This window comes from Narcine bancroftii, chromosome 5, assembly GCF_036971445.1.
Source record: "Narcine bancroftii isolate sNarBan1 chromosome 5, sNarBan1.hap1, whole genome shotgun sequence".
NCBI lineage: Eukaryota > Metazoa > Chordata > Chondrichthyes > Torpediniformes > Narcinidae > Narcine > Narcine bancroftii.
Genome location: NC_091473.1, coordinates 87,285,482 through 87,310,349, shown reverse-complemented (window position 1 = coordinate 87,310,349; position 24,868 = coordinate 87,285,482). Strand labels below are relative to the sequence as shown.

Here is a 24,868-nt window from a genome sequence, read left to right as displayed (position 1 = left end):
CCTTCATCTGTGTATTCCTTAAAATCCACTTCATGGGAGAGATAACAAACAAAATATAAAGCCAAGCAGCACACTGGGGAAGATCCAAAAGAGAGCTTTTAAGAGAGCATTTAAGAAGTGAATAGAGATAGAGAGGTCGGGGGAGGGTTTTCTAGTGATTAGTACATTGGCAGAATTGGATGAATGGTAATATCTCAGAGAAATGTAGAGACAGGATCGGATAGATAAGATCATGGAAGCATTTTAGTGTTGCAGGCTTACTACATCAGTAGATTATCAAACAACATGAATCACATTTCTCAAATGTTGGAAGCACGGAATTGCACATTATCTGCAGAACGTAACAGGGAGAGTTTTTTGCAATTTACAGATATTGCATTATCATCACTTGTACCAAACAAATGTCTGCTAAAAGTCATGAAATGTCAACTGATCTCTGATCACCATCATTAATTTTGTTAGATAACTGGCTCACTTCAATGTTGTGCCTAGGTACAAAGTTACATATTTAAATTTACATTGAAATTATGTGGTGCAGATCCAAGCAATGCAGGTCAAAACTTGTACAGCAAATAAGTCTTCTGGAGGTCTTTGTGTAAGACACACAGCACTTTTTTTAGGAATATAATAAAACAGTGAATTGATGAAGTATTGATTGCAGAGAATATATTCAACAGAAATATGCTTGCCTTTTGGCAGAGGACCGGCATGGGAGTGAAGTGGCTGAGGCAGAAGAGGGGAACCAGCGGATGAACCAGGACAGCTGGGTACAGAGGATGTTAAAGACCCTGTTTAGTGACACTGCACTTTTCAACACACGGGAAGGCCGAGCTGGGAAGGTGCATAACTTCATGCTGGGCCTCAACCTGAACACATCATTCCCATTATCCCCACTCTGTGACCTTGTGCCACTAGACCTGTTGGAGGATGATGAAATGGATGCTGCAGTCACAGGTTTGTGGGATGCTTGGTCTTATGGAGACAGCGGGGTTGTGTGCAGAAATCAAATCCTGCCACATTGAATAATGTGAGTGCTTTTTATGTATTAAACCACAGTCTTAGCCACAAGCTAGGACACAAAATGTTTAATAATTTGGGTGCAACCTGGTGTCAGGGAACCAGTATGTATGCAGCTTCACATTCTTAATATCGGAATACACAGGCTACTACACTGGAATAAACAACTTTTTTATTTGAAAGAATGTGAGGTGACAATAGAGATCCGTCAAAAAGCTTCTATGAATGAGGACATAAGTAATGTGGACACATTGGAAAAAAATTGTTTTGTTCAGAACAGGAGAAGTTTCAGGGACTGCTGATCAAATTATTTAAAATCATGGAGGATATCAGTAGAGTAGATTGAGAGAAATTGATCCCATTGACAGGGGTGGTCCAGAACCAGGGGATATGAATTGAAGGTGATCAACAAAAGAATCTAAAATGATTTGAGGATTTTAATGCAGCGAGTGACCAATGTGTATAATGCACTGTTGGGGAGAATAGTGGAGACTGAAGAAAGAATTTGTAGGGCTATGGATAGGATACAGGGAACTGGAACCTGCTGGATTGTCGTTGCACAGAGCCGGTAGAAATGATGGGCTAATTTAGCCTCTTTCAATGCTGTCATCAATCTGTGACTCTGATTCTGACTCCACTTCATTTGATTTAAAAGGATTTCTGTGTATCCACAAAGATTAGATATGTCTGTCTTTTAGTGTTGGAGCTGTGCATGGAATAGTGGGAAACCACAGTGAATGAATTTGAATCGCTTTTAATGTTAAAATGCCAGTTTGATTCAAGCAGGTTCTACAAGTTGGAAACTATGGTTGTAAAACAAAAAATGCTGGGCAGATGAATCTTTCTGATCAATGGCCAGCGTTACCTGTCCAGTATGGACACTACAACTGAAGAAGGCAACAGGAAGCCACTTCAGTATTTTTACCTTGATAATCATGAACTCATCATTGACTATGGTCTCAGCTCAAAGATGGAGCCTTTACTGAAGAAGAACAGGGGAGGCAACAACTAAAATTCAGAAGGTCAGAGATCATGATGACTGGTGAGACATGATCGCCCACGCCGAACGGCAAGGCACCTGAACAAATGCCAATGTGATGGTTAATATTGTAACATTACTTCTGGCATGTTTTCTGGGAAATTTGAAATCCATAATGGATTTCATAATGGTACTGGAGAGTGACAATTTTGGGGGAAACCTGGAGAGCAGACAAAACTATAATTTTTACAGTATTTCTGACAGTAAACCAGACTAAATAAATGACATATGTGGAGCAATCTTTATTTCAATTATGTGCATGAACTTTGATTCATTTCTTTTTACAGTAAATGATGACTGAAACTGCATCATTTATGAACTAGAAAATGCAATCAAATTCCATCTTTCAAGTCTACCTCCACCTGGGCCATTTCCAAATTTTCCCTGACTCTGTATCTTTGTTTCTGGGAACATACTGCTGACCTGTGCTCACGTGTACCTGCTTTGAGCCCATTACTTCCAACAGTTTCTGTAACTACAGTGGAGATACAGATGGTCTTTTAGAATGGACATTTTTCCATTTCATCAGATTTCTGCTCTGAAGCTTGTCTTGTAATGATGTCACATTCTACAGTGGTGTCTTCAATGTTTCTTACTTTTTCCTCAACTGCCATTCCTCTTCTCTGTTGTTGACCACACTAGGCACATTTACTAAACCTCTCCTCTCATTCCTTCCTGTCTCTTATAGAACTGTTGTTAAGGTTTTGCTTGTCTTCACACTTTACCCTATGTGTATAATTGATTGATCATTCTCCCAAACATCCACAACCTCCAGCATGATGCCACCACCAAATGCCTCTTTCTTTACTCTTCCTTCCACCATTCAAAAAAGGCAGTTTTCTCAACGATCGACTCTTCAGTCAGTTCCAACATGAGCTTCATTTTCCACAGGATTCTTCCTCTGCATTCATAGGGCATGGAACAATTGCCCCTTTACCTCTTCCTTTTCCAATGTCAAGTTTATCAATGCTTGAAACTGTGATCTGCGTCCATTTTTTCTTTCATGCTCTGCATTTGCACCTCACAGTGTGATCTGCCTGAATCTATGAAAATCACTTTGCAGAATTCCTCATTCAGTCCATGAATAAGATCCGAATCTTCTGGTCACATAGTCTCCTACATTGTTCCAATGAAAAACACTGTAATTTTTAGGAATACCACACCACCTTTTGATTAGTCACTTTACAATAAGCTTTTTGAACATGCTGTTTCTTGTTTTGTTTTTAATTTTTATTTTACACACTGTGAACCATATTGACCAAAATACACATAATCATTTTCCTCTTGAATATATATAGTCCTCCATCAGCCAGCTCCCCATCATGACTACCAGCCCCCCCACATCTCCGTCGGGCACACAAAACTCAAAACGGTCAACCAGTTTACCTATCTCGGCTGCACCATTTCATCAGATGCAAGGATCGACAACGAGATAGACAACAGACTCGCCAAGGCAAATAGCGCCTTTGGAAGACTACACAAAAGAGTCTGGAAAAACAACCAACTGAAAAACCTCACAAAGATAAACGTATACAGAGCCGTTGTCATACCCACACTCCTGTTTGGCTCCGAATCATGGGTCCTCTACCGGTATCACCTACGGCTCCTAGAACGCTTCCACCAGCGTTGTCTCCGCTCCATCCTCAACATTCATTGGAGTGCTTTCATCCCTAACGTCGAAGTACTCGAGATGGCAGAGGTCGACAGCATCAAGTCCACGCTGCTGAAGATCCAGCTGCGCTGGGTGGGTCACGTCTCCAGAATGGAGGACCATCGCCTTCCCAAGATCGTGTTATATGGCGAGCTCTCCACTGGCCACCGTGACAGAGGTACACCAAAGAAAAGGTACAAGGACTGCCTAAAGAAATCTCTTGGTGCCTGCCACATTGACCACCGCCAGTGGGCTGATATCGCCTCAAACCGTGCATCTTGGCGCCTCACAGTTCGGCGGGCAGCAACCTCCTTTGAAGAAGATCGCAGAGCCCACTTCACTGACAAAAGACAAAGGAGGAAAAACCCAACACCCAACCCCAACCAACCAATTTTCCCCTGCAACCGCTGCAACCATGTCTGCCTGTCCCGCATCGGATGTGGACATATACCCCCTCCATAAATCTTCGTCCGCGAAGCCAAGCCAAAGAAAAAAAAATATATATATAGTGTCATTTTCTTCCCTTTTTCCCATCTCCCTCCTTCCTACCCCCCTCCCCACCCACTAAACGTTCAACATATACGATATATTAAACCCATTAAACAATGTCATCACACAATGAAAATAAACTAGAAAATTGTGTCATCTACTTTTACACACTGGGTCAGTTCATTTCGTCTTCTTCTCATTCTGTCATTTTAGGCGGTGGAGGTCCGCGGTAGGCCCTCTCTGTTGTGTTCCATGTACGGTTCCCAAATTTGTTCGAATACTGTGATGTTATTTCTTAAATTATATGTTATTTTTTTCCAATGGAATAAATAAGAGGGATAAAAATAAAAGAAAAGGAATATAAAATCAGTCTATTTGCTAAAAGACATCTTAGTATACTTAATAGAACCAGAATTATCAATAAAAGAATTATATAAGAAATTGAAGGAATATGGAGAAGTATCGGGGTACAAGATCAATGCAAATAAAAGTGAAGCAATGCCAATGAATAATGCAGATTTCACAAAGTTTAAGAAAGAATGACCATTTAAATGGCAAACACAAGCCATCCGATACCTAGGTATTCAACTAGATAATAATCTAGGTCATCTATACAAATTAAATTATCAGCCATTAATGAAGAAATTACAAGATGACTTAGAACATTGGAAAGATTTACCACAAACACTGATAGGAAGGGTAAATTGCATTAAAATGAATACCTTCCCAAGGATACAATACCTATTTCAATCGTTACCAATTCACCTAACAGAGAAATTCTTCAAGGAGCTAAAGAAAATAATAAGGAAATTCTTATGGAAAGGGGGGCAACCCAAGGATAGCGCTAGATAAATTAACAGAATGGTATAAACAGGGGGCTTACAGCTACCAAACTAAGAATTATTATAGAGCAGCACAATTAAGATACCTATCAGATATTTATCAAACAAGGGAAAAACCAGATTGGACCAGATTAGAGCTGGATAAAATAGGAGAGAAGGTACCTGAACATATACTATATAAGTGGGATGAAAAGTTGAACATGCTGTTTGATGCAAAATAGATGGCATTTTGATAAGGTGAAAATATTTCTTGTTTCCTGTTCCAATCTTTTGAATATTTTCATTCCATTGTGAAGATCAACTGTTAAAACAGAATGGTTTCTGTGTTATCAGAGAAGCGTTTGGAACAAATGTAGTAGCAGGATTGGGCCATCAATCCCCTAAGCTCTCAAATGACTTCATCCACACATTCATTATCTGTGCTACCACTCTATTACACTTATATTCAACACATTTTGAGGAGATGGGGTGGGATGAGTCAGTGCTCCAAATTTCAACTCAACTACCCTATAAGAGGTGTGCAGATGTGCTATGGGGATAGACATGAAAATGTACAGTCAGTGTAGAGGTTAGCACAAGAATAATACAGCATCAGAAATCCGTGTTCAAATCCGCCACTCTTTGTAAGGAGCTCTTCCCGAGATCTATGTGGGTTTCCTCCCTTGGCCTGTTACTATGTGCTGTATATCTAAATTAAGAACCAAAAACTCTGGGTTCACATGTCCCTGTTGTTTTTTTTTTTTGCAGCTCACATTGATAGAAACTGTTGGTAAATTGAATCTTCCTGTGGCAGAGCAATGTTAATCGATGAAGTGAAGGCCGGGTTAGGGAGGATTATTCACTGTCATCTGAATTTGTATTCTTGACAGATCCAGATGAGTTTGAAAGGATTTATGAGCCACTCGATGTGAAAAGTAAGAAGATTCATGTGGTGGACAGTGGGCTCACTTTTAACCTGCCATACCCATTAATACTGAGACCTCAGCGTGCCATTGACCTCATCATCTCCTTTGATTTTTCTGCCAGACCAAGTGACTCCAGCCCACCTTTTAAGGTAAACAATGACTTGTAGTTCTAGAGTAAAACACAAAACTCTGCAGATGCTGAGACTGTAGTAAAAACACAAAACTGTTGGAGTTAGTAAAAATGCTGTTTTTACTTTTTGTTCTAATTCTACTTTTAAGTATGTAGTCCCTATGAATAGTTCAGTTCAAATCCCACCTCCTTGTGTGTTATCTTAGTAATCTTTCAAGCTGCTCTTAATTTTTAGGTCAAATTGTTTCCATTTCCTGTGTTTTTATGTGTATAACTTTGGGCTGATTTATTTGTCTTCAGAAGATGTACGAGTGAGTAAGAAAGTTAACTGCTATTGTCATTTCTGTGGTTTGAGTGAAATTAGGCCAGGATCCTTGGGCTGTCCTAATAAGGAGGTAATGTCAATATTGTTGATCTTTGGATTCAGCCTAACCCCCATCTATTTATCTTCTGTGGATATAGTTTCCTGTATTCTTCAACTGCAGATCATTTTAGCCCGTAACATCTTTTCTAATGTTGCTTTCTCCTGATTGAAGCAATAAGAATTTCAAAGTTTAATTCAATCTTGTAGCACTTTTCCTGCTCTTATGAAAATTGTGTCAACTACAGTGCATGGAGCTGGACCTGTGTTTAAAGCTGCTGATTTGGAAAAAGCAAAAGGTTTGACTTCGTTACATCAGTGTACATTTCAATGAGTTAATTCACAGGACATTTGCACAAGATCCATGTTGGTATATTTCTACTCTTAGCTTATGAAAAATTTGCTTCTCTTAATTTGGATATAAATATTTGAGTTTAAAAATAAGCTTCAGTCTTGAAAGCACAATATTATAACTATATTCCTTTACTGAAATTAGTTTTCAATTAAAGAAGTAATGAATTTACTTAATACAGGAATTTCTGTGCAGCTATTCAAATGCATATTAATTGGCAGCTACAATAAACTCCCTGCTATCTGGAATTCATGTAACCGGCAGCCTCAAGCAACTGGCAAAACAATTGCAGAAAATAAATAGGTAAAAAATACAAAAATTTGAAATTGGTGCCCCTTAGCCATCAGTTCACCAATCATGCAACATGCAATCTCAAGCAACTGGAACATTCTACAAAAGATGCCAGATACCAGAGGTTTTACTGTATTTTAAATTTATTCATAATTTAATAAAATTGGCCTGTATTACATATTTTTCATGTTTGAGAATCTACCTACAATTTGATTATAGAAGAATTTTCAATTATAATTTGATGATGAAATACAGGATTATGATGACACTGTGGTTAATGAAAAAATACACAAATGCTGGAGAAACTCAGAAGGTCAAACAGTGCCTTTATGTAGCAAAGATGAAGAAACATCATCAAGGTGTGGGGAAACATGAGAGATGTCCAAACAAAAGGGGGGGAGGAGGGAGCACCGCAGAGGGGGAGGAGTCAAGGCTAGGTGGAAAGAGAAAGGAAGTAGGAACTGGAATAACTAGTTAAAAGGAAGGGGGGGGGGGAAGCAAGCTGATTAGTGGAATGCAATGAACTCAATGTTTATGCCCTGGGTTTGGAGGGTGCCCAGACGAAAAATGAGGTGTTGTTCCTCCAAACTGCGGGTAATCAGGGTGGGGTAGTGTGAAAAGCCATGGACAGACATGTGAGCTTGAGAGTGTGACTTAGAATTGAAATGGTTGGCTACAGGGAGCTCACTTTTGTTGCAGATGGAAGCGATCTCCTAATCTGCGACCAGTCTCTCCAATGTAGAGAAGGCCACAGAGGGTGCACTGGATGCATTAAATGAGTTCTTTGGAGGTACAGATGACGTGTTGCTTCTCCTGAAAGGTCTGTTTGGGACCTCAGACTGTGGTAAGGGAGAAGGTGTGGGTGCAGGTATTACATCTCCTATGACCACAGTGGAAGTTGCTGGGGTGTGGGGGGGGGGGGGTGGGAAGGAAGAGTGCATGAAGGAGTCACGGAGGGAGTGCTCCTTACAGAAGGATGAGAGGGGAGGAGAACGAAAAATGTGGGTGTTGGGATCCTGTTGTAAGTGCCGGAAATTCCAGTGAATAATGTGTTAAATGTGGAGGCTGATGGGGTGGTAGGTGAGGATGAGGGGGATTCTGTGTTCATTGTTTCTGAGGGCGGAGGGGAGGGCTAGGGCAGATGAGTGGGAAATGGAGGAGATGCGGGTGAGGGCCGAGTTAATAGTGGCGGAGGGGGAGCCACGTTTGTAGAAGAAAGCAGATATTTCAGAGGCTCTGGACTGAAAGACTCATCTTAGGACCAAATGTAGCACAGACAGAGAAATTGAGAGAAGGGGATGGAGTCCTTGCAGGGGAAAGGGTGGGAAGATGAGTAGTCCAGGTAGTTGTGGGAGTTAGATGATTTGTAATAAATGTCAGTGGAGAGTCTGCCTCCTGAGATGCAGACAGAGAGATCCAGAAAAGGGAGAGAATCATTGGAGATGGACCAGATGAGCTTGAGGTCAGGGTGAAAATTGGCCGCGAAATTGATGAAATTGACGAGCTCATCACGGGTGCATGAGGCCACCCCAATGTAGTCATCAATATACTGGAGGAAGAGTTGGGGGGGGGGGTTCTTGTCTGTGTAGACTTGTAGCATTTTTTGCTCCACAAAACCCACAAACAGGCAGGCATAGCTGGGACCCATGCAGGTACCCATGGCTACTCCTTTAATTTGGAAGTAGTGTGATGAGTTAAATGAAAAATTGTTAAGGGTGAGGACAAGTTCTGCCAGGGTGGAGAAGGGTGGTGGTGGAAGGTGACTGCCCAGGTCTGAGGTCCAGGAAAAAGTGAAGAGTTTTGAGGCCTTCTGTGTAGGGAATGGATTGGAAAGGGGTTGGACATCCATCGTGAAGATGAGGCGGTCCAGTTCAGGGAATCTGAAGTCTTGGAGGAGTGGAGGGTGCGTGAAGTGTCACGAATGTAGGTGGGGAGGGATTGAACTGGGGAGGAAAGATGGAATCAAGGTAGGATGAAATTAGTCCGTGGGGCAAGAGAAGCAGAGAAAATGGAACATCAACTGCCTCAACTTCACTAACCCCCACCTCAACCTCACCTTCTCAGAACGCTCCGCCCTCCACTCTCTCCGCAACAACCCTAATCTCACTATCAAACTCGCAGACAAGGGTGGTGCTTTTGTAGTCTGGCACACTGACCTCTACCTTGCTGAGGCTGGTTGACAGCTCTTAAACACCTCCTCCTATCAACCCCTCCCACAGGACCCCAACATCACCTATTAAGCTACTGTCTCCAACACCATCTCTCACCTCATCGACTCTGGGCACCGCCTCCCCATAGCCACCAACCTCATTGTCTCCCATCCTCGCATTGCCCATTTCTATCTTCTACGCAAGATACATAAACCTACCCATCCGGGCAGACCCATTGTCTCTGCTTGCTCTTGCCCCATGGAACTAGTTTCATCCTACCTTGACTCCATCTTTTTTCCCCAATTCAATCCCTCCCCACCTATATCCACGACACCTCACAACCCTCCACTCCTCCAAGACTTCATATTCCCCAAACTGGACTGCCTCACCTTCACGATGGATGTCCAATTCCTTTACACCTCCATTCCCCACACAGAAGGCCTTAAAGTGCTTTGTTTTTTCCTGGACCTCAGACCTGGGCAGTCACCTTCCACCACCACCCTTCTCCACCCTGGCAGAACTTGTCCTCTCCCTTAACAATTTTTCCTTTAACTCATCCCACTACCTCCAGATTAAAGGAGTAGCTATGGGTACCTGCATGGGTCCCAGCTATGCCTGCCTGTTTGTGGGTTTTGTGGAGCAAAACAAGCTCCAAGCCTACACAGGCAAGACCCCCCCCCAACTCTTCCTCCGGTACATCAACGACTACATTGGGCCGGCTTCACACACCTGCAATAAGCTCATCAATTTAATCAATTTCCACCTTGTCCTCAACCTCACCTGGTCCATCTCTGATCACACTCTCCCTTTTCTGGATCTTTCTATTTCCATCTCAGGAGACAGACTCTCCACTGACATTCATTACAAACCCTCTTAACTCCCACAACTACCTGGACTACATGTCCTCATGCCCTGTCCCCTGCAAGGACTCCATCCCCTTCTCTCAATTTCTCCATCTCTGCCACATCTGCTCCCAAGATGAGGTCTTGCAGTCCAGATCCTCTGAAAATGTCTGCCTTCTTCCACAAACGTGGCTTCCTCTCCACCACGATTAACTTGGACCTCACCCGCATCTCCTCCATTCCCCACTTATCTGCCCTAGCCACCCCCCCCCCCCCAGCCCCCAGAAACAATGAACTCAGAATCTCCCTCATCCTCACCTACCACCCCACCAGCTTCCGCATCCAACACATTATCCACCAGAATTTCTGGCACTTACTATAGGACCCCAAAACCAGATACATTTTTCCTTCTCCTCCCCTCCTTGCCTTCCGTAGGAACCGCTCCCTCCAGACTCACTTGTGCACACTTCCCTCCCCAACCATCGCCCCCTGGCACCTTCCACTATGGTCATAGGAGGTGTAATACCTGCACCCACACCTCCCCCCCCGCGGTGTTCCCCTCCCCCACCTATCATCTCCCACCCTCACCACCCCTCTACCCCCTTTTGTTCAGACATCGCTTATGTTCCCCCACACCTTGATGAAGGGCTCAAGCCCAAAAAGTTGATGATGTATCTTTACCTTTGCTACATAAAGGCACTGTTTGACCTGCTGAGTTTCTCCAGCATTTGTGTTTTTTTTTAAATTATAATTTGTTTGTTCAGTTTTTATTTATTTATTGTATTTATTTATTTATTGTTCAGTTTTTATTTATTCATGTATTTATTTATTCAATTATGGTCTAAATGTTATTGTGTCATTTTTGAAATATTAGGAATGTTGTATAGAAAATATCACAAATTAATTAAGCTTTGCAGAGTTGATTTCTGATGATGTTATCAACTTCCATGATTCAAAGCACAGATGCAAATTACCCATTCTGGAACACAGGCATCTTTAAGAAGTGTGAAACATATATATCTTGTGGATGTGTAATGGAATAGAGTGAAGAGAAGGAAGTGTTCATGGGATGACTGTGTTTAGTAGGGGAGCATTAGGATCAGATTTTTGAGGGTTTGGTTGAGTTACAGGAATGGTAGTGTTATAGGCCGTGGACTGACCTTTTGGACTGTCATTATAAAGGATGGATTTCTGCTAAGGACTATGCAACTTATGGTACAGCTGAGTGCTGTCTCCCCAATTGCTTGGAACTTTCGAGAACAAGGGGAGAATCAGCTGTGAAGCAGAGAGTGGCCGTTGGAGCAGTAGAGGGGAGCTGCAGAGCTGTGTGAAATGCACATGCCTCCTAAGTGAGGATTCATAAGTTTGCTGCAACGCAACATCAGTCATTTCTCTCTCTCTCCAATGTTCAATTCAATGACCTTTGTTATCAGTTAAAGAACTGAACTTTGAGATTGAATTCTGTGGACTGTGTTTTTTGGACAGATTACTTGACTGACTAACGTGGTGTTTTGGGGGATTTTTCCTTTTTGAATATTGGAGACAGACTGTAATAGTCTGGGTTTTCATAAATACACTATTTATAAATATGATATTTGTATATTTGCTAGAGATGCTTATAGTGGGGTTAATTGTGTTAAAACATTATATTGTTAATAGTCATTAATAAATAAAGTTAAAATTAACCCTTTTGAATTGCATCTTCTGTTGTTGCTGGTTTGCGATGTAACAGTGGTAAGTGCCAGCTTTGTGGTTGGGATTGGTATGCGAGGGTCATACTGAAACTTGATGGGAATGGATGAGTGTTCATAAAGCTGGAGTTCAGGTTAAAAACAAGCATCAAAGGTTAGGCTGGTGTTGACACACCACTGGTTACAGGCCTCCAATTTGAAAAGCAACCATCCACTTCCATTCATTCATTTGACATGCCTGCCTTCATCAGTCAAGACATTGAATAAAGGAGTTTTAGATGTCATATTACAACTGTATTTCAAGACATTGGTGAGACTTGGATTTTGGGCTCATTTACATCACACAGTTTATTGGAAAAACATACTTAAGCCAGAAAGGGATAAATAGAGTAATGAGAATAGTGCCGAGACTAGCAGGCTTGAGAGATGAGAGACTGGATAAACTCTGACTCTGCCCCCCCCCCCCCCCACCAAGAGGTGGATATTGGGGTAAGGGGTGGAGGGAAGGGGGAACTTGTAGAGTTTATAAAATCATGAGAAGCATGGTTAAGATAAAGAGTCAATATAACAAAGTGCTGAATTCCAACGGTGATGTGAGAATGACTTCTTTGACATCAAGCAGCTTTTAACTGAGTGTGGCATCAAACTGCCTGGTGAAATTGAAGTCAAAAGTCATCAAAAGAAAAAAATACTTCACTGAAGTCATACCTCACACAAAGATGGTGTGGTTGTTGGAGATCTACCATCCAACCCCACTACAGGAAATTTCTCAGGGCAGTGTCCGAAATCCAAGCATCCTCTGCTGTTTCACTGATAATTTTTATTTTCATCAAAATATCATAATTGGGATATTTGCTGCTGATTGCACAATGTTCAGTTCCATTCACAGCTTCCCGACAAATGAAACAGTCTATGCCTCATACAGCAAAACATAAGCAACATTCATGCCTAACTAATAAATGGCCAGTAACACATGTATCACAAAGGCACCAGCAAAAAGTAATCTCCAACAGGAGATACTCAAACTATCCTTGATATTCAATGGCACTAACCTCGCCATGTTCAACACCATCAATAGAAACAATTCTTCAAACACATTTGATTGTTCACCAATAATGAGTAACCCAACTGTACCAATACCATAAATGCAGTGGATACAGGAGCAGGTCAAAGGCGGGTATCCTGCAGCATGTGCATCACCTCCTGACAACCCAGTCTTTCCAAAATCTGGAAGATACATCAGGAGTATGACTTCTGGATGAATATCACTTACATGGATGAGTGCAGTACCAATGAGTTTGACACTTCCCATTGCAAAGCCATCTGCTTGATTGGCTCCCCATCCACTATCCCAATCATTCATTCTCTACTCCATGGCACATGGTGGTTACCATCTGTGAAATGTACTGCAGATACCCATGCTAATCTTATAGCACTCCTAAATCTGCAAGGGAACACCACCTCCAGCAGGTTATCTCGTGTTGCACTAATTGCTTAGCAATACATTGCTTAGCGAGGTTTTTCCATTGTCATTGAATCCAAATCTTGAAACTCCCTAGCCAACAGCACTGTGAAAGTAGTTTAATAGAAGGACTGCAGCAATTCACAAAGATGCCTCGTCAACATCTTCTCTAAAGCAATTGGGGGTTAGTCAATGAATGGTGGCCCAGATCCTAAAAAAGAATTTTTAGAAAATTCTGAAATCTGCAGGGTCTGTCAAAAATGCTAAAAGACAAGTTTGGCCATTGTTGTGATTAAACTTTGAAGTTATTGCGTGTTTTTCAGTGAAATTTTAAATACAGCGGCTTCAGAGCAGAGCGACTTCTTCGATGTCTGGATAGCACAAATTTTCATCGTACACATGACAATAAACAATAAATATTAATCTGGGGTCCATGAAGTCTTTTCTTGGTGTTGTCAAATGAAATCACAATTTTTTAATGTTTTATTGTTGAATTTCCTCTGAAAATTTGTGTAATGAGAAACCTTAATGTTGTTTTGTTTAATTTGACAGGAGCTACTGCTTGCAGAGAAATGGGCAAGAATGAACAAGTTGCCTTTTCCAAAGATTGACACCAAAGTGTTTGATCGAGAAGGTTTGAAAGAATGCTACGTTTTCAAGCCCAAAAATCCAATGACAGAGAGAGACTGTCCAACCATCATACATTTTGTTCTAGCAAACATAAATTTTAGACATTATAAAGCTCCAGGTAAGAGTGCTTCATTAATCATTGACTTGGTAATTATTTAACTGACTAGTACAATTCTTTCTCTTGTCTAACCTATCCAAGTGGCAGACCTCCATTTTCAAGTACAAACACCCTGGTTCAACCATATGGATACATTTTATGAAGAGCCACTGAACAGTTAATCAATCCACGTGCAAGATTAGTGAAGTAATTTATAGCTAGCCTAAATCCACTCTGTGTCTGAACTAAGGACTGACTCTATTTAGGCAGAACACTTGCAAGTGAAATCATGAGAGAAACTTGTGTCAAAATTTTTAATGATGTGTGTTGGAGAGTGTTTGAAGCTCTCTTTGATTGTTCTCAAGATTTTTCCTCAGGGGTCCAACCCCCTTGCCATTTGTTTTTGCTTCCAGCTAATATTCCAGTCAAAGACCATTGCTTAAAATGGTATGTGTGTGAGGCATGTATGTTTCATGTTTGTAATGTAACTTTATTTCCAAGAACCAAATGCATTGTAGACAAATATGATGTATCCGTAAACATCACCAGAATCAACAAGTTACAACATACAGGGGTGCTATTGCTGCTGCTGTTCATTACCAATATCTATTGTTGACTTCCCGTCATATCATGCTTTGAGAGGTTAATCACGGTTCACAACAACTCCAGCCCTCCAGCCAGCCTGGACCAACTTCAATTTGCCTAATGGCTAAGCAGGTTAACGGCAGATACCATTTCCCAATACTCGGCCCTAGAATCCTGGATGCCAAGTACACACATGTTAGTCTACTGATCTTAAACTCTTATCTGCCGTTAATACCATAGTCCCTAGCAAACTCATTCCCAATCAGTGAAGGTGGATATTAAAATCAACTCCATAACCGCATTCATCACTTCCACTCTTCAAGGATGTGTACTCAGTTCCTTACTATACTTCCTCTATACTCAAGACTATACAGCTAAATACACTTCCAGCTCCATATTCAAGTATGTCAATGACACCACAGGAGTGGACCGGGTATCAAATAACGATGAGACAGAATACAGGAACAAAATTGAAAATCTCATTCCTTTGTGCCAAATTAACAATCTCTTTCTCTCTCAACACCAGTAAGATGTGGGAGATGAACATTGTTTTAGCCTCTACCACCATCCCTGACAAGGCATTCTATTAGTAGAGGCTTTAGTGATAATTTTACCAAAATTTTCTCTGGACTCTAGGCAGGTTCCAGTATATTCATTGGAATTTTATAATATAATTATTTTTTTATCTCTGTTTTATTCGTTAGGAGAATTATTTCTAATATGTCACGTTTTCACTCTTTGGAATTTATATGTGATAACTTATACTAAGTAGACTTGGACATACCGTTTTAATTGTGTTATTTCTATTATACTGTGTATATTAATAAAAAGATTGAAAAAGAAAGAAAATACATAGATAAGGTAAGGAAGCGTAGAGTTAGAGATGATGTATCAGCATAGGTTAACTAATAAAAAGCAGAGAGTTGGGATACAAGGGTGTTTTGCTGGTTAGCAATGAGTGGTGAGTGAGGTTCTGCACAGGTCAGTGCTGGGCCTGTAACTGTTCAAGATGTTCAATCTGGAAGAAGGGACAACATGTAGTGTATCTAAGTATGCTGATGACACTAAATTGAGTGGAAAATCAAATTATGCAGAGGATACAGAAAATCTGCAGAGATATATAAATAAGTTAAATGAGTGGGAAAGGATCTGGCAGGTGGAGTAAAACATGGGTACATGTGAGGTTATCCACTTTGAGAGGAAAAATGGAAGATCAGGTTATTATTTAAATGGCAAGTAATTGCATCCTGCTGCCATGCAGAAGGACTTGGAAGTGCTTGTGCATGATTCATTAAAGGTTGGTTTGCAGGTACAGCAGGCTAAAAAGAAGTCAACTGAAATGATGGCCTTCATTGCTAAAGGGGTCGAATATAGGAGCAGGGAGATAATGCTGCACCAGTACAGGGTACTGGTGAGGCCTTATCTGGAGTCCTCCATACAGTTCTGGTCTCCTTACATGAAGAAGGATATTCTGGCTTTGGAGGCGATGCAGAGGAGGTTCACTCGTTTGATTCTAGAGATATGGGGGGGGGGGGTGCGGGGTGGTTAGCTAATGAGGAGAGATTGAGTCTTCTGTGACTGTACTCTCAGGAATTTAGAAGAGTGAGAGGGGATCTTATAGAAACATATAAAATTCTGAAAAAAATATAGATAAGATTGTTTCCTTTGGTAGGGGAGACCAGAACTAGGGGACATAGCCTCAAGATTCAGGGTAGTAGATTTAGGATGGAGATGAGGAGGAATTATTTTTTTCCCAGAGGGTGGTAAATCTATGGAATTTTCTGCACATTGAAGCAGTGGAGACAACCTCAGTAAATATATTTAAGAAAAGGTTGGATAGATTTTTACATATTAAAGGAATTAAGGGATATAGGTGGCAATAACCTATTATCATATCAGCCATGATCTCATTGAAAGGTGTTGCATGCTCAATGGGCCGGATGGTCAATTTCTGCTCCTATTTCTTTGTCTCTTATGGTCTTATATTTTTGTAATGTCTGAAAAATGGAGAATGGTTCCTCTTCTCCAGAGTTCCAAGCCACTTAAAGATACTGAGCTGTGATCTGTCTTATTTGTAAGCCCATGAATTTTGAATGCTATTATAAGCACATGAGAGCCAAAGGAATTGAAAGAATGATCAGTCGTTGAGATGCTGAGTCCAGGAGAAATCCTAGTTCAATGACCTTTCCATGCTGAGACATCAGATCTCAGCTAGGATGGCAACAAATGAAAAGAGTGCTGTCACAGGCCATTGCACTCAAGAACTAACAAAACAAACTTCTGAGGTTTTATCTACTTGTCAAGGACCAGTAATCTGCTGCAAATTGCATTTGTGTGGATTTCCAGTAATTAGAGGGTTAAATTTGGCTGTGATAGGCTCTTGAGTCTGGGCAGTGAATGGCATCCATTATTTAAAGGATGTCTGAAATAAAAGCAGATTTTTTTCTTACTCAAAGGGCCAGTTATTACCATGGAGAGAGAAACAGAGTTGAGTATTGCGCCATTGTCCACCCACCAGGTTGTTTGTGTGTTTGAGAGAGCAGGGTGTGTTAGGATGGATGAAGTAGGTGGTGGGAAGTGCCAATACTGCGCTGTACTCAAACAAATGTCCTTCATGAAGGTGTCAAACGAGAGAGTGAGAAGGAAATGGAGAATGTCGACTTTGACATCTTTGATGATGCTGACACGCCATATTCTACTTTCAACTTCCAATATTCCAATAAGGCGTTTACGCAGCTTCATGACTTAATGGAATTCAACACACTCAACAATATTGAGGTAGGTTTGAAAGTATACATTGGGATAAATTGTTAATATTTGAAGCATTGTAAGGTTTTACTCAGTTGCTTGGCAGTAAAGATGACTGGTCTCTGTCATTTGAAATTCCAAAGCATCATTTATCCCTAATATTTTATGACACCTATTATAACCAGTAATAAATGATACTTAATTTTTCTGAGAAAATTTTATAAATCTCAATTAATTTGTTCTTCTCATTATCATTTATAATTAAAATTATTATCTTTTAAAGGGTACGAATCTACAATTGTTCATGTTTGTCCAAAACTGGAATCTCCGTTAGCTGAAAATAATTCAGCAAAATATACATTGAATTTGTCAGTGAATTTTCAAGTGGATACACAAGATAATTAGATTTAAAATCAAAGAGGAGATCCTCCTTGGATATTGAATGCCCAACTTGTAGACACCTGCACATAACAGCCCATAGCTGTCCTCCATAGATTTCAGAGATCCCTTTGCTGATCTCCTAGGCTCTACTAATTTCCCTGAATGCCACTTCACCTTAAATCCTGTCCTGGACAATCTAAGTCTTTTTCACATTTATTTTGCCACAAAAATCCAACCTTTTCAACTCTTTAGCAGTGCCCACCACTTGCTTAGATTCTTGGTTGAGGTGCAGTAGTTCAACGCTTAGCTTTCAAATGCATTTCTGATTGTTATACTTGGTTTCAGTAGTTGACATGTTGCAACTCCTTGTGTTCTTGTCTGTTTAAACCTATGTTAAATTATCTAGATTCTTGCATTGTTTCATTGCCTCTGTACTTCCTTTATCTCTCACTAACCAATGCATAAACCAGAATCTTTCTCCTTAAATTTAAATGCTGCCTTTGCTTTGATGCTATCTTTGTGTGGGCTCCACAGAAACTGGTCAATTCCTTGAAATTTTCTGCTAAAACCTCTTAGCATTAATCATTATGCCTTAATTTCAAAATCGTATGCATATTCTTCTTAGGGTGGTACGGTTAGCGCAACGCTCTTACAGCACCAGCAATTGGGACCAGAGTTCGAATCCATGATGTCTGTAAGGAGTTTGTACATTCTCCCCATGACTGTGTGGGTTTTCCCCGGGCCTCAGGTTTCCTCTCACCATTCAAAACATATAATGGGACTTGTAGGTCATTTTGGTGTAATTGGGTGACACAGACTCATGGGCCGAAAGGGCATGTTACCATACTGTATGTCTAAATTTAAATTCAAATTAATTCATCCTAAAGTTCTGCAACATGGTTAGTGTTCATGTTCTTTGTGAAGAACTTTAGAACACTTTTCTATTCTTAGTTCCTAATTAAATGTTATCTGTTCTTCTTACACAAAGATTGAATTCTTGAATATTCTGTTGTAAAATAATATTCGCCTGTACCCTTTATATATTGGAACAAATAACTGGATTTTTGGCTTTGCTTACTTGATTGGATCTGTTGAAGTTCCATGGCCAATCAGTCTTGCCCTTTCTGTCAGATATTAACAGATGGACTCCTTTTCCTTTTCTCTAAACAGCTAATTAAAGATGCCATCATTGAGAGTATCAAGTACAGGCAACAGAACCCATCCCGCTGCTCTGTGTCCCTCAGCGATGTGGAGTACAGAAGACTGAAAAAGTCACTTAGTTTTGATGGGCTCCAGTCCAGGCGGAAGTGACACGTCGCAGAGGAACAACAGAAGTAGGAGTGATGATTATCTACAGCATAAAGGCAGGAGAGGACAGACACCTGCTGTCAAATCTTATCCTCTGGACCCTGACCATTTTGTGGATTGAACTACACCTGGGACTTTCTGTAATCCTCAGGCTACATCTCACAAAGCAAAATAAAACAAAACAAAAAGGCAAAGGCATTTTTTTTTGTTAAAAATGTGATGTCATTGATGTTTAGGCCACTGGAAGAGAGGCCATGTCAAAGACTGAAGATTCCTACTGTAATATTTAAAAATTTCTCCTTTTCATCTATTTGAATTCCAGTCTCTCCACCAACACTTATCTGAATTGATCAAAGAAGAAAGTGTAAGGAATGCAACAAATTGTTGACTGCTTTCTCATTTTGCCCTTTTCCTGACCTACTTAATAGCATCCAACGATAACATATTTGAGAACAGGGTTCAAAAAAGTTAAAACTTGTTGGTTAATTCCTGCCCCATACACTGTGGTATGCAGCAATTGGATTTAAAGATTAACTTCCAAATGGGATTCCTATTCCAATAATAATTCTAATTGCTGATTTAGTTTGGATTATTGATGGAAGAGAAATGTTTACTTAATCTTAATGGAGATTTTCAATCTCACCACCAGCCTAAACAAACTACCAGTCATGAGGAATACAGACATGCTTATTTAGAGGTTGGCACCCTGCACACTGTACAGTAAAGCAATGCCAGATATTTGTGTGTGGAATAGCTAATAACCCAAACTGCAGAAGCATTAGAGGCTGTCCCATATTCTGTCACAGAGTTGCATATCCTCAGGCATAATACTTGACCTAATTATCAGAGTCGATTGTTTCCCTGTTAGCTGGATTTCCTAACCTTGTATATTAACTACAAATATTTTGGAGAATGCATTAAAATGTAATTGTTATTTTTGTACCTTGTTGAGTTAAAACAGTATGCCATAATTCACTAATGATGAAGAACTGGGGTCCAAAAGGCAGTATTTTGGCAGATAACCCTCATCATTATTGCTTAGTGCAACATCAATCAACATCTCAAAGGAAATAGTGAGATGGAGAAATTGCTAAGAAATGTATTGCTGAACCTATTTAATTAGTAACTATAAATAGATTCTAAGATATTTGAGTGTTCCAAACACAGGTTTTAACAAGAGGCTGATACATAAATGCAAAAGTCATGTCATCGTTTCTTGCTTGTACTTATTATAAATTATGTTATTATGGAAATTCTTTATATTTAACATTTTTTTTTAAATTCCTTCACAGATACTTAATTAAATGATTCATGCCATGTGCTCATTTTAATTTCTACTTTGAAAAGTATTCTCTGGTAGTTTTAAGTAATTGTATAATATAGTTTGCATGTTGCAGTTTATTGAAACACTATAATTGTTGGTTCTATCTCTACCCTTGTTTCCATTTACTCTTCCTCTACTAAAAAGTATAGTTCTAATTTTTTTTCCTAATTGTAATTCTTTATCTGAGTTTTCCTCTCCTAAATTCTGCATATGTAATCATTTATCTCTTTCATCTCCATCACATCCTCTCTCATCTCCCCTTTCTGGACTCAAACTTTATTCATCATTCAGCCTTTCTCTCCTCCTGCAGTCTGCACACATATGAAAGTCATAAAAGTCTATTTTCAACCTATGGGTATTCTTATCAATCCATTCCTTCATATTGTCCACCTTGAAGTTGAAGGAAGGAAGAACTATTCCAGAATACAATTGTATGCAGTACAGAAGAGTCGATCCGTTCACTAATATTGGCGACATATATACTGTACAATACATTAATAGACATCCTGATTGCTTATTGTGTATTGCTGAAGGTGTTTAAGGCAATTTTTCTAGTTGGACAAATAGTGTTCCATTCAGATTAACAGAAAACATTTCAACAAAATTATGTGATAATGTACAACTTGTATCAATAAAAATTGATCATAGGTGGTTTGTCACTAAATTATGCTTCTTTTTTGAATGAATGTCCTCTTCTATTATTTGAATTGACACCACTTTAATATATGTTAATTCTCTTTTGACCAGAAAATTAAAAACCCTTTCACAAAAATGTTATAGAATGTAATATGATACTTTATTGTTTTCAATTTAACTCAGAGATACAGCATGGTAATAGGCTCTCCCAGCCCACAAGCCCGCGCCACCCATATGACCAATATGATTTCTCATCTGTATCTACCATCAAGAAGATATGGAAGCAGGAATATAGTGATGTTCAGACATATATTCATAATACAAAAGAGGAGGGGTTGGTCGTCCTGAATGGAAATGAATAAATCCCAAGCCTGACCAAATGAATCACATGACTTTGTGGAACGTTCGGGAAGAAATTACTGGGATCTTGGTAAGGATTTTTGTATCTTCTTCAACTAATCTGTCTAAGGGAAGACAAATGTTAAAAATTCCAAGTTTCTTGATCTTTCAAAACTGAGTGGAAATTTGAGTGGATACAAGCTAGGAAGGTGGGCAACATGGTGATGGTGATGGAAAAAAAAAATTAGAATATACATTTTGGAAGGACAAAGAACAGATTTTTTTTAAATTATAAGAATTTTGAAAAAGCTGATGTTCAAAAGGACCCGAGTGTCATAGACTTATGGTCCTGTAGCTGGGAACCAGGCCCACCTTGTCCATCTCAAACAATGTGCCCTCCTGCTGCCCTCCCACTCACCCAGATTAAGCCCGTACCATTCTAATCCCCTCCATTCATGTACAACCAAGAATTTTTAAAGTAAGCTGGTACATCTGAATCCACTACTTTTGCAGCTCATTCTATGTGACCTAGAGGATCGTTGGTGGAGCAGCATGTCCATGCCTAGTTTAGCCAAAGTGATGCAATTTTAACAGGGTGTATGTTAATTCTGAGATGCACAGCTATAATTAAATCTGGTTGTTTAAAATAAATAAAACCTTCCAGCCAGTTGATGGATATGAAATAGTGATCAAAATAATGCACACCAAAATTTTGATGAGGCAACTGGATTCAGGTTTCAGATTTCGCATCTTGCCATCTTTGGGTTATTTCACAAGCCTCCTTGGCCAGAAAGTGCTGATGCTCATTATCATTAGATTTGGCATTCACTTAGGGGTATCTTCAATTTGATTTAATGAGGAAAAGGGAGTTTTTTTTCAGAGGGTGATTTTTTTTTTTGGAATTTTCCTCCCGAGATGATTGTGGAGGTTCAATCATTGCATTCAAAACAGAAATTGATAAATTTCTGGATATCAAAAGAATCATGGGATGGGGATCTGGTGGAAAAGGTGGTTTGAGATATAAAATTAGCCACGATGGAGGAGCTCAAATATCCAAATGGCTGCTCCTGTGCCTGTTTGAAATATTTCCCTATATTTTGCAGAGGTTCAAGCATAGAACAAGAACCGTACAGCACAGGAACAGGCCTTTTGGGCCACAATTTTCATGCTGGCTATGATGCCAATGCAAACTACTCCCACCTGCCTGCATGGTCTGTATCCCTCTTTTCCCAGCCTGCACAGATGCTTGACTAAATGCCTCTTAAAAGTTGCTGTACCTCTTCATCTGACAGCATGTTCCAGGCACTTGATAACACTAGACAACATTTTCTTTCATAGGGTTTGCTTCTTGAATCAAAATTGGAGATTATGAGAGACAACTTCAAGCTGACCCAAAGATAATTTCAGATGTGCTGTATCACATAAAAAGTTGGAGAAGCATTAAATAAACCTTTATTGAACAGCATAATGATGCTGACATATTGCGTTAGTTGAACTGACCTAAAATGTTTTGCCGCTGATTTCGTTTGTACTCAGCAACTGATGCCTCTCGTGTCAATGTCCTACAATAGTCGGCCAGATTCCAGTTGCCCTGATATCCTTTTCCTTGGTCACAATGTCCTGGTGAAAGGTTTCACCATGCACATGAATAACCGCACCGAGATCAGCAGGGAAGACGTCCAAGTGTGAATGCAGAAAATGAATTTTCAATGACACGTTGCATTTCATGGTTTGGTATGACCGGAAATCATAAAAATAGGTTATATCTAAAGTGGTACATGATAGAAAATTTTAAGGTGATTTTCATGATCAGCAGCCCAAAATCCATAAAGTACACTCAAAAAAATACACTGTTACGAGCCCAGAGGACCCCAAAACCCAGCAGCAATAGATATTTACCAAGACAAATGGTTACTTAAACAAGTTGCTTTTAATTATCTTTATACATGAAAATAGAATTAAACTTTAATGTATCACTATTGACCTAACTTAACCCCCTTCTAATTCTAAGCGCACGTGTATGTAACTTGTGTGTAAGTTCAGAGAAGTTCTTTGATTCACAGTCCAATCTCACTTTTCATTCCTCCAAGTTCACAGGTTGCAGGCAATTCTTAAAATGTTCACAGAATTTAACATTTATAAAGTTCACCATGCTTTGGTGCTTGAAAGGTAAATGGTTACCACTCAGGAAGGTTCTTGTCAGTTTTCAGAGTGAGATTTGTTGTGCGCTGGACACCCAGCCACTTCAGTGTCTTGCTGAAGAAACTTGTCCCCTCAGGGTTCTCCAGATGATAACCTCTTTCTTATAGGTCAACACAGAGTTCCTTCTTGTTTCCCTTATTTTAAGTGAAACATTATGTAGCTAGTTCTCTCCTCTTGCATGAACCACAAGGGCTTTGACCAGGCTGAACTAAGCCCTCACAAGCTGTCTTACAAATGGGGTTTTCCAGAAGCTTGCTAGCTTGTCCTGTTCCAGTCCCAGCTGCTGTTGCTGACTGTAACACTGTAGAAGTGATATCTCTCTCTCTCTCTCTCTCTCTCTCTCTCTGAGAGAAAAAGCCTGTTTGACTCCCTCTGTTTGCAAAACCACATGACCCTCTTAGAACAAGTTCCCTTTCAGTCAATATGAGCTCTGACAAGCTCTTTCAACTGTTGCCTTTTTGTAAACAACAATCCATTAGTAAAGTGTCTTGGGTATTCTCCAAAGCTCTTGCAAAGGATGTGGGGCTGATATGTCTAACATTAGAAGAGCTCCAGTATTTCAAATAAGATCTGTTTTAAAGTGTTTGTATGTGACCTACACTAACAAACTATTCCCAATTTACCTCCCAAAAACATCTATATACTCTGTCACAACACCCAAAAGTGTTCAGGAAGCAAAATTTTAGTTGTCCAATGTAATTTGTGCCTGAAAAATATGTCTTGAAAATATCGTTTAAGTTTACCACCCTCTAGTATTTGACAGTATCACTCTGGGAAATTTTATAAACTTCTATCAGATCTCCCCTTGGTCTCTGATGCTCCAGATAAAGATACGTAAATTAATCCAGCTTCTCCTTACACCTAATACCTCTAATCCAGGTTACATCCTGGTGAGCATCTTCTGTAGCCTTTCAAAAGTCAAAAGGGGAGATTAAAATTGTGCACAATCATCCAATTGTTCTCTAACCAAAGTTTTGTTCAGGTACATTATTTGCTAACATTTGTACTTTTATACCATACCAAAATCATTAACCAGCCTCTTGTAAATACTGATGAGTTTTCTGGTTTGTTTTCTTGTCTTGGATTTCCAGTATTAACGTAATTAGGAACATAGAATTCTGTTTTGCAATTTCTAATGCATAATTACATTTCTCTTATGGTGCTGGTTAACTATCACAGATGAAACGTAGTCTCCATACTTTGTTAAAAAGCTCTTTAAATCAGACAGTAATGCATAATCAGATGTGTCTGTGACACATTCTGATAACTATTCTTAAGAGTTTTACATTAGCCAGCTGGTATATAAAATATCTGTTTCCACAACATTATCTGTTACATGCAAGTCACACCCTTGTACTTGAACGTAAGAAGTGTGTGCTGTTCAAGATATTTTGCC

At 39.8% G+C, this 24,868-nt stretch overlaps 1 protein-coding gene across 3 annotated transcripts in view; it reads left to right on the top strand.

Moving 5' to 3' along the window:
- LOC138763672 (cytosolic phospholipase A2-like) overlaps window positions 1–20,959 on the top strand; it is a 139,958-nt gene extending 118,999 nt beyond the window's left edge. For 2 of the 3 annotated variants that reach the window (XM_069938214.1, XM_069938212.1), the window contains 5 exons: window positions 700–954; window positions 5,908–6,092; window positions 13,775–13,970; window positions 17,155–17,312; window positions 18,834–20,959. In XM_069938214.1, coding sequence (XP_069794315.1) covers window positions 700–954; window positions 5,908–6,092; window positions 13,775–13,970; window positions 17,155–17,312; window positions 18,834–18,974 — 935 coding nt within the window. In that variant the 3' untranslated portion in view covers window positions 18,975–20,959. The remainder of the gene's footprint in view (window positions 1–699; window positions 955–5,907; window positions 6,093–13,774; window positions 13,971–17,154; window positions 17,313–18,833) is intronic. The other variant, XM_069938213.1, reaches the window with a different exon arrangement.
- The last annotated feature ends 3,909 nt before the right edge of the window (window positions 20,960–24,868 follow it).